The 10,678-nt window shown below is 39.0% G+C and overlaps 1 protein-coding gene across 1 annotated transcript; it reads right to left on the bottom strand.

Annotated features, from left to right (window-relative positions):
- Window positions 1-535: 535 nt before the first annotated feature.
- On the bottom strand, window positions 536-10,266 carry vps4a (vacuolar protein sorting 4 homolog A). The gene is made up of 11 exons (XM_030426286.1): window positions 10,007-10,266; window positions 9,254-9,365; window positions 9,007-9,151; window positions 8,843-8,904; window positions 8,351-8,470; window positions 7,174-7,330; window positions 6,331-6,479; window positions 6,082-6,163; window positions 4,456-4,675; window positions 4,199-4,339; window positions 536-2,560 (listed from the first exon to the last, which is right to left on the bottom strand). Exons 1-11 carry the CDS (start codon window positions 10,025-10,027, stop codon window positions 2,459-2,461), a joined length of 1,311 nt encoding a protein of 436 aa, XP_030282146.1. The 5' UTR covers window positions 10,028-10,266; the 3' UTR covers window positions 536-2,458.
- Between the last annotated feature and the right edge of the window lie 412 nt (window positions 10,267-10,678).

Here is a 10,678-nt window from a genome sequence, read left to right as displayed (position 1 = left end):
ATATATATATATATATATGATATATATATATATATATGTATATCCTTCAAATGTGGTTAGCAAACACTTGTGACAAGTGTATGTGATTATACATTTTACTGTTCAAAAATGAAATGTATATAAAATGACATCTGTGCATAGAAACAGTCAAATTCACTGGGAACTCAATCATTCTTAATAACCTCAAGCACCTTTTTCTGCAGTATTATCTCTAAAACAGGTTTCCATATCTGCACATATTGGGACAATTAAACAGGAGTGTCAAGAAGTCTGAGACCACAAGTCAAAAATAGTTGTAGCTTGCATTTGTTTCAAATGTGATAACATTTTTCTTTACAAATAATTATGTTAAAAAGATGAGTGATGTGAGACTTTTGGACACTTCTGTACACTGCTATCTGATTAATGATCTAGCTGTCAATAAAGAGGTAGAGAACATGACTGATAGATACTGAAAATGTTACTGTAGAGCCTGTACATTTGTCTAAAACTTGCAGCTATTCAAAATAATAAACATGTCAAAACAAAAACTTTGTCTCTTTTCATCTGAAATGTCAGTTTTTATTAATGCAGGACAAATTAGTAGTAATGGTTACATTGCCAGTGGCAGGTTAATTTCCCTTACAAGGACGTCAATAACTGATCTCCCACCACACAAGTATGTACCTCCACAGACACACAGCACTGAGCTAAACACAAGAAGTCCCATCACTGAGTTAGCCCGACAACCCCAGAGAGCCATTCAGAATGGCTAACTGTGTGATCCTGCTTCTTATTAGCTAGCATGGCGAGCGTTCCCTATTCCCTATGTTAGCTGACAACAGGATAAACACCATATGAGCTTGAAAAGAAGAGCAAGCCATGAAACAACATGGAAGTGTCTGCTTCAGAGTAAAACCTGGTGTGTATATTTGCCTTCAAAAGGGAAAAAAAAAACCACAGGACATTCATTGGAGCTCCTTAATGAAACATCAACAAAAGTTATAATACTTCAAGTGTAAACATACTGTATCTCTACTAAGTCAAGTTACATGTCAGGTGAGATCAAACATGTTGTATAAAGTGTTCTGTAGATTTGTTGAACAATGAATGCCAGGGCAAACAACAAAATCAAAGTTATAAAGAGATGTGCTGGATGGATTCTCTTTAACTCGGTATGTTCAGTACCGACACAATCAAAGCTGAACGGACTGCTAAACACGAACTTCAATAAAAGCAAATCCAAAAAGAAAGAAATCACAGTACAAGTGTTTGGGGTTCAGTATCTTGCACAAGGACACATTGACATGCAGACCAGGGGAATTGAACCAGCAACCTTATGATAACAAGACACCAGCTCTACCCCTGAGCTGACTTATGAACTGTGGTCACACACATCACGTTATACAACTGAAACCTCCAGAACTGTTTCTTAATGGACCACCTGTTGTTTTCAAGGTCAGATGTAAACTTCAAACCTCAGCTTTTAAGCCTACATCAACAAAAGTCCCCCAAAATTGGAAATTTGAACAGGACGCAAACTCCATCTGCTGAGGAAGATCATGTAGTATGACCAGAAGCTCCAGAATAGTTACAAAAATTGCCTCATAGTGAGACTCATCACTCAAGAGCAACAAGAGGGTTAACAAGGAGGTTTTCTTTTTAAAATTTTTTTGACTGATTAAATGTTCGGCTCTCGATCAAGCACATCTCTTATATTATAAATATTGAATATGGAAGCTTTGCTCAGACTGCTGCTGGCACTGAGGTACGGGCCTGACGCAGACACATAGAGAGCTGCAGTGGGACATGGAGGCAGCAGCGATCATCAATTAATTTAACTCTTCATCAGATAACAAAATAACAGGGCCCTCAACATATAGACAAATATATTAACACACACGTTTTAATAAAAACACTTAGATGCATCCACACACTCACATGCCTGGCAGGAGAACTATCTTCTTATTTTGTGTCTTCTTCAAACATCACTGTCCTTCATTGCGTTCCAAGTGCACGACGGCAACAAATATACAGTCATTCAGTCAGATAGAATCGGCTCAGAGAGGGACAAACTTCAGTCAGTTCAGATTCAAATTCAGCTTTCCTCACAACGATGCAGGTTAGATGAGAAGTTCTTGTAGTGAATATGCTGTAGCGGCTGCTTTGGAACAGAAATGGGGGAAAGACGAGGGCTCTATTGTCCAACTACTAAATCACACCAAAATGTTCTATTGTAGCATTTGGTCAACTTTATCCGAGAATTCAAAAATACTGGCCCGGATTTCTTTCGTTGTTCCAACAGACCAGTGATTTATTTTGAAATCCATAAGAGGCAGTGAACCAAGCGCTCAGCTGAGAGATGGAAGCCTATAGGATGGTACAGCAGTTACTGGGTGGGGTGAGTGTTGATGGGGACAGTTTGACCCTTCTGGTAGACAGGGGAGAGGTGGGACAGGTTAAGATGGAGCTCTGTCTCTCAGCCCTCCATCCCAAAGTCCTCTGTGAACTTCTTGACCTTCAGCAGATCTTCAGTGTTGACTGTGGGACGCGTGGTGGACAGAGAGCGCAGCATGTCTGACTGCAAAGGAAAAAGAGATTCAAGTCAGTTTTGTCATTGTTTTTTATATTAAAATGTTTCTTCATCCAGTTTACCACCTGACTGATGTTCATGTACACTTTCACAGCAAAGATGTTTATGCTGCTGAAGCTGAGGTTGGTAAGGCTGGAGAAACCAAGTATTCACCCAAATAAATCCCACTCATACAGCCCTTCTAGGCTTCCTTCAGAGCCATAAGCTGCTGAATTGACTGTCCTGTACCCCATACTGGCCAGCAGGTAGATACATATCTACGGGACTTGATAAGCTTTGGCTTCTCCCGCTTTTCCCTTTCGGCCATGTGTGTTGTATTATTTGAACAATGATGAAATGTGATGCTTATGAATTGACATGTCCGAAACAAACAACATAAATAAATAAATAAATAAATAAATATATGTGTTAGCTTCAAGTTAGATAGATTACACAAGGCCTCTTAGCACTTTTTTATCTAATAAATCCATAAATCAACAACTCTGTTAAATGTCACAATCATATAATCCCAAGCAAAATAGCGATAATGAACATACCTCAGTCAGAAAAGGCTACCAGGCAAAAACAGTAACTGTTCACTGCTGTAGGTGTGTGCTTTGTGCCAACTGGGTGAGCCAGTGAATAAGGCTGTTGCTGCTGTATTCTTTGACTCAGGGACTGTGTTCTACCGAGTTAGCTTCTGAACATCATCTCTGTCATTCTTGTGCCACTAGCTGGCTAATAGCTTTAGCATTCAATCTGCCCAGCCCTGCGGAACACTCCAGTCAATGAGTACATGGGCAGAGTGACAGCAGGCAGGCAGCATCACACGTAGACAGACAGGTAGCCTGTCAAGACTTTTCATACGGGCTTAAGGAGGCGTTTGTATGGGCTTTTTAAAGCCCTGCAGCAGCCACCAATACTGAATTTTTCAGATTCTTCATTGAACTTCTTTTCCCAGACTCCTCATTGCATCATCAAGACTCAAATGTCTAAAAAAGATGTAGCAGAACTAAAACAGATTCAAATTTTACTTACTACAACTAAACTATACATGATTTATTGATTGCTGTGAAGGGAGTTTCACACATAACGCTTAAATATCTTTAACTAGACAAATGTAGAGAAATCGATCTGTTTCCCACACTTGTGCACCCTACATAGCTCTAATTGTGTATAATAACGCATATTTATAGGCTATTATTTTTTGTATTTAGTTGTGTGTAATCTAATATTTTTAAATAAAAGTCCAGTTTTAGTGAACGTTCCTATCTTGTTCAGAATCAGAATTCCTTCATTAATCCCTCAAACAGGGACATTTGTGCATCACAGCAGCCAAAGGGACAGTTCAATATAACGCTTAATACTAGTAAAAAATAAACAATATAATAAAAATGTAAGAAATAGAAATAGACTCTTCTATACATAATATGTACAAATCTAAACAGTGTAATTATAAACAGTTTGGGCAGTGTTTTGTTATTAATGAATAATAAATATGAGTATGAAAATCGCCCAGTTCGTGCAAAGCAAAATGAGAAATTAGTTATCTATAGAAGCAATGTGCCACTGGAGGGACCATTAAACTGAGATCTGGAATGAAGAGCTGCAGTATTTTTAGAAAGATCATCTTTGTATGTTTCTCACCATGCAGACTATGGGCTCCAGTAGCTTATCACTAGGCACGTCCATCCAGGTCATCTCTACAGCTGCAGGGTCACCAGGGGAACATGGAGTCAAGAGGTCATCCACCATCACCTGGTTGTTGCTTCGGGATGGACCGCGAACCTGCAGGAGCATGAACAAGAAAACAACAACAAACTATGAACCAAAACAGGGATTGGACTGACATAGGCTTCTGAAGATTTGACCTAATTTTTTCCTCGGGTTTCTAATGAGGTCACCTTTTTGAAGTGCGTAGCAGACTGGACCTTCCTAACGGGCTGCATGAGCGCGTCCCGCACGATGATGCTGATGTCGGCGCCGGAGTAGCCATCTGTTTTGCGGGCAAGCTGCCGCAGGTCAGCCTCGCTCAGGCTGTGTGGTGTGTTGCCCAGATGGAGACGAAACATCTGAGCCCGAGCTGGCTCCTCTGGGAGAGGGATGTAGATACGCTTCTCAAATCTGACACACAACAGAGGTTATTCAGTCTAACAGCATAGATTACATGAACAATGTGTTTGTTTCAGGTGTACCTCAGAGCTTGTATATGCTGTGTTGGGCTAAATGTTAGACCAAAGAGAGCCCAGTCGTGTTTATTTTCCTTCAAGGGTATAGGTCCAATTAACAATTGTTATGGTAAAAGGTAGCCAATTTTTATTTTTTTTCCTTTGGCCTTTTTATGGCTTTATTGATAGTAAAGCTGAATAGGGTGACAGGAAACAGGGAGAGAGAGGGGGAGTGACATGCAGCAAAGCGACCCAGGCCGGGAGTCGAAAAAGGTACACAATTAAATCCCATTCAGATTATTTTGTGCACTTAACCCTCAATCAAATGAAACATTTCTATCCACTACTATTAGTATTACTTTTTGAATACATATGAGTAATTTTAAGTCGATTTAAACCACTTTGTCATATATGAGGACCTGCAGACACCTGTATAATGTTGGGCTTTTATTGTGAATAATTTATAGGAAATAAAACATGTTTGTAACTGAATCAGAGGAGCCACTCTGCTGGCACTGATTTTTTGATAGCACTGTGGGGATTGAGACAAGCATGTCATTGTCTTAAGACACACTTCCATCAGGTAGCCCAGTTATGGTAGAAATGCAAATCCCTGGGCTGCTGTGCCGAGTCAAATCAAGTGAAGCTGGGCTAAGGAGATGGCATATAAAGTGACGTTTTCTTTTGTCAAACCAACATTCCAAAACCCAGACACTTTTCATTTACCATCGTAAATGACAGAGGAAAGCAGCAAATCCTCACATTGAAGAACCTAGCATTAGCATATATTTTACATTTTTGCATAAAAAATGTCAGAAACCACTAAACAAACATATTATCTTTTGAATTACTAAAACATTAGCCAGTAGTTTTGGAGCATTCTAAAACTTGTCAGAAACATGTTGCTAATATAAAATTCAGAATAAGCATATATTTACAAAAATCAATGAAGGCGAAGAAGTAAAACATTGAATATATTGTCTCTGTACTGTTCTTAATTGAGTACATGTGAAACAGGAATTAGTAAATTATCAACTACTGATTCAATTATGTTTTATACAGTGTCCCAAATTTTGGAATCAGCATTGGGCAGTACTAGCTACGCGTACATTCAAACTAAGCCTAGTTTGAACTTGATTTAAATTTGAGGACAGAATTTATGCTTTACTAACATTTTAAGTGTTTTATCTGATACAGATTAATCTCAGGCATAACTTAAAACTTCAATCTTACACCTACCTGTTAGAATGGGGCATCATATTTTTATATAGCTACATTAAAATGTATTTCCAAGATGAATTTGCCTCTCCTTAGTTAGAAATTAGGTTATTATGAATGACTCCATTTATAAAACCAACTGACCTTCTACGGATGGCAGCGTCCAGCACCCAGGGGATGTTGGTGGCTCCCAGCACTAAGATTCCATCGTTGTTGTTTCCCACACCTGCAAAACCAGAGAGCTTTGGTCAACTCTGCTTCAGTGTCAGGAAAGCGTTTTTTGCATATTTTACAATAACTTTCTAGTTTTCTTTTGTTACTTATACTGTAGATTTGATTAGATAGTGCATATTCTACACTTCAGGTCACTCTTGTCATTCTCATTTGGCCCACCTTGCATCTGGACCAAGAACTCTGTCTTGATGCGGCGGGCAGCCTCGCTCTCATTCTCATTCCTTGAGCCGCACAGCGAGTCCACCTCATCGATGAAGATGATTGAAGGTTTGTGCTGGCGAGCCAGGTCAAATAAGTTCTTCACCAGTCTGAGAGAAACAGGGACAGATGGAAAATATGAGATAGACGGAGACACGACCACTCTAGCTACCCTGCACACAGTTGAACATCCAGGGACGGACATTGAGACGGGACAATCTTTGCTGGTGAAGGAGTCCAACCCCCTCAGGTCACTATCACAGCACTGAGCAGCTCCTTCAGTAATTGACTGATAGACTGCAAGTGTGTGAAGGAGAGGTATCACAGGTCCTTCCCTCCTGCTGCGGTCAGACTGTACAACCAGCACTGCTCCCAGTAGACCTCACTGTGCACTTAACTGCAGCAAAAACTGTATATATAACTAATTTCTCATTTTGGTTTGCACTAACTGGGCAATTTTCATGCTCATATTAATTATTCATTAATAACAATACACTGCCCACACTGTTTATATTTCTACATATTATGTATACACGATTATATTTCTATTTCTGCTCCAGCTGTTCTTCTTACCTCTTTTTATTATATTGTTTATTTTTTACTATCATTATTATTCATTGTTACATTGAACTGTCCATTGGCTGCTGTGACAAACAAGTTTCTCTGTTTGTGGGAGTAATAATGGGATTCTGATTCTGAAAACAGCTACAAAAATTAATATCTCAGTTTTATACAAGTTCTTATATATTTCTGTACGGCAGCTGTTGCCTATCTAAAGTACAACTTCCTGAGGAAGAGACGTACTTCTCACTCTCTCCTAGCCACTTGGACATGAGGTCTGAGGAGGACACAGAGAAGAAGGTGGAGTTATTGGCCTCAGTGGCCACAGCCTTCGCCAGGTAGGACTTCCCCGTCCCTGGAGGACCAAACAGAAGGATGCCTCTCCAAGGAGTCCGCTTGCCTGTCAACACAGAGACCACAAGTCAGTTTGGTAACATGTTGTCCTACTGGGGTGCTGTTCAACAGCCTGGTCTAGCTTTCCAGCATAACCAGTCACTAAAACAGTCATGGAGGTTAACATGAACTTCAATTGCTGTACCAACTTATAGTCAGACAAAAAGGATGGGAACCTTATGCTAAAAGAACAGAAGTACAACACCCATTACAGAGGATAATGTGAAGAAGATATCAGACAGTTATTTCAAAACTCCTTAAGTGAACTAATAAGCAGTGAAACTGAATAAAGACTGCAGCTGATTTATCTGTCAGTTCGTCTTTTTTTTTTTTTTTATCTCTAAAGCGAAAGTAAACAGAAATCAATATACATCAAATTAAGGCTGTGTAATATAGTGATATTATATTGATGTCTTGATAAAAGACTATATATCGTCTTTGATATGGGACATCATTATATGATCATATGACATAAGTGTTGTCATTTCCTGTTTTTTTAAGGGTGCAATACTGTGATGTCATTTTGTGAAATTACCAGCTACCACTTCTACTTGTTTTGATCCATGTTTTTATCTACTTACTCAATATATATATATCTCATTACTGATGATCATTTATCAAAAAAACATTCTGATTATATTGTTGCAATATTGATATCATGTATTTGGTAGAAAAAATATTGGGTATATTGAGGTTTACAGTATATTGTGTATTTTGAGTTGTGTTTTGTCAGATTCAACATCGAAAATCCGAGAGATTCAACTTGCACTGACAAAACACGAAATTATCAAAATGAGGTAAAAACAAAGAGTAGCAAAACCTCACATTTGAGAGGCTAGACCCAGCTGGTGTCTTTACCTAATGACTGAGTCACTGAATATCAATTTGTTACCAAACAATAATTAGTGGATCAAATCTACTTATTTTTTGGCTCTATATTTACCCATTATTTTCACAGTACTATACTATCTACATTGGACATACATATTCACAGTACACATCTGTAATTTCTAAAATACCACAGGACCTGTGAAGAGGTGAGGGAATTTGATGGGCAGGATTACAGCTTCCTTCAGAGCTTCCTTAGCTCCCTCCAGTCCAGCCACATCGTTCCACCTGACATTTGGCTTCTCCATTACAATAGCCCCTGGTCACACAGAGGGCAGAGCATAATTGAGAACACAGGTCCATCTTTGAAATGCAATCAGAAGAAACACTTTGAAGGTCTATCTACAGCCCTGGCACAAAAAAGACACCACCGAGCCTAGTACTACTACTACTACAACAAAATAAAAAATATATAAATAATTACTTTTATTTAACATAAATACATCAAAGTTACATTTGATCAAAATGTATCATTACAGTCACTTTCTGTGAAGATCCCTACATGTAAAAGCAGTGCAGATTTATTCACCTACACAAAATAAGTCAAATTGTACATTTATTGTGACAGAGGACCACGCTGAATTAATATCACAAACAACATATCAACTGATCTAAATTCATATCTGCTTACCCATAAGTTGCTCCTGCAGTTTCTTCTTCTCTGGGTTTTCACCCTCGCTGTCACTATCACTCCTAGACCGGACACAAATACAGTAAAGCAGAACTGAACATGTTTGTTTGTTTGTTTATTTATTTATTTATTTATTTTTTTTTTGGGGGGGGGGCACGACATACTTGTCATTGCTTTGTGCCTCTTTAACAGGCTTTTTGCCCTGTTTGTCTTTATTTTTCAGATAGTCCTTGAGTTTCTCCGCTCGGTCCAGGTACTGCATACACTTTGCTCGTATACTCTCCTTTGCCTTGTCACTGTGGGCCTCATCTAAAGAAAGGAAACAGCAATGTTAATGAAACCCCCCAATGTGTTCTCACCAACAGAGGGGTGTTAGGCTACATCAACTACCTATCAGGCTGCAGTACTCACATTTGATGGCATGTAGGAAATATTCCACAGCATGCTGGTAAAGACGCAAGGCCTCCTCATAATTCTTTGCCTTGTCTTCCTCTGTGGCTTTGGTCACAAGATCAATCGCTTTCTGCAACAGATGCAGGGAATACAGTCAGAATACAGACAGAGGTAGATGTGAGATGGATTGGAGGTGGAGACTAAACAGAGGCTGGGGATGCATGCATGTTAACCATCCTCATATCAGTCTGCACATGTCAACAATGGAGCTTCAACCAAAACAAAGCACAGTTATACAGCTAACATGATGTAATTGGATCCTATTAGTTTATCCGATTCTACAATAAAATCATCAAAACAGACTGAAATATTTCTTGTTTTTTATATGCCAACTGTTTGCGAGCAGGAGCCACAGCCCAGCTAACGCTGAGATAGCGGCTGGTGCTATTATAAACATTTGGGTTCACGTTAGTTAACAATCCACATATCAACAGCTAAACATGAATTCGTTAATATGTTTTTAATTCAGTTCAATTATTTGGATAGCTACAACAGTAACGTCAGAATCAGTTAATTTCAAGACAACGCAATGGTAACACTGTTCGCTGGCTCAGTTAACTTAACTGTCTTGCTAACAACGTTAGCAGGCTTTATCATCAGCTGTTTTGCTATCAAGTTAGCTTCCATTCGAGCTGCTCTGGGTAAAGCCAAGTTATTTAGCGTTAGTTACAGTTGTAGCAGGCTAACGTTAGCTTGCTCATATTAGCCTACCTGTAAAGTTGACGTTGTCATTTCATCTCACTCTTCTGCTCTCTGCCCAGACTTATATCCTCTAACCTTACCCAAAGGTAGATATGTGAAGAAATGAACTCGTTCACAGCCCTACGTTGTGAAGGGACAGATTGCTCTTGACATGACAAGACAATTGCTAGTACGTTAGCTTGCAAATATGACAGCTCTGTCCGACCTAACAAAACCACAGCAACGAACACTGCGTAAACCGACAAGCTAGCTGATACAAACACAACTTCCGGTTAGAGATTTCAGAATAGAACAGCGAAAGACAAACATGTGCCAGACACATACAGTATATATATATATATATATATATCATTTAGATTTCTATTCTACATTACACATATGACATTCGCTGTTAAAATGACAGAATAAACATATTCACCCGCTCAATAGAGAATATGTTAAGGCTATGATTTTCTCTGTACATAATTTTACATTTATTCTTATTGATATTTTTCGGTCGTATGGCTAAAATGAGCAACTTGACAGTGGCAGATATCTAAATAGATCGCAGCTGCTGCCACCTAGCGGTTAAATCAGTGCTATAGCAATGCTCCGCCAAAAAATAAGGCAGGCTCATAATAAGCCAGGAAATAAACATGTGTGCACCCCAACAATCAAACACAGCAAATAAGATTATCTTGT

The sequence above is a fragment of the Sparus aurata genome, chromosome 8 (assembly GCF_900880675.1).
Source record: "Sparus aurata chromosome 8, fSpaAur1.1, whole genome shotgun sequence".
Taxonomy (NCBI): domain Eukaryota; kingdom Metazoa; phylum Chordata; class Actinopteri; order Spariformes; family Sparidae; genus Sparus; species Sparus aurata.
The sequence above is the reverse complement of the archived record's forward strand: the minus strand, read 5'-3'. Positions and strand labels throughout refer to the sequence as shown.

Excerpts from the sequence above, each read along its gene's own strand:
- vps4a (XM_030426286.1), bottom strand. The coding sequence starts at position 10,027 with ATGACAACGTCAACTTTACAG. Across the intron at positions 9,366-10,006 it reads TGACAACGTCAACTTTACAG|AAAGCGATTGATCTTGTGAC; the intron begins GTAGGCTAATAT and ends CATCTGTTGCAG. Across the intron at positions 4,676-6,081 it reads GACGCTGCCATCCGTAGAAG|ATTTGAGAAGCGTATCTACA; the intron begins GTCAGTTGGTTT and ends GTTGTGTGTCAG.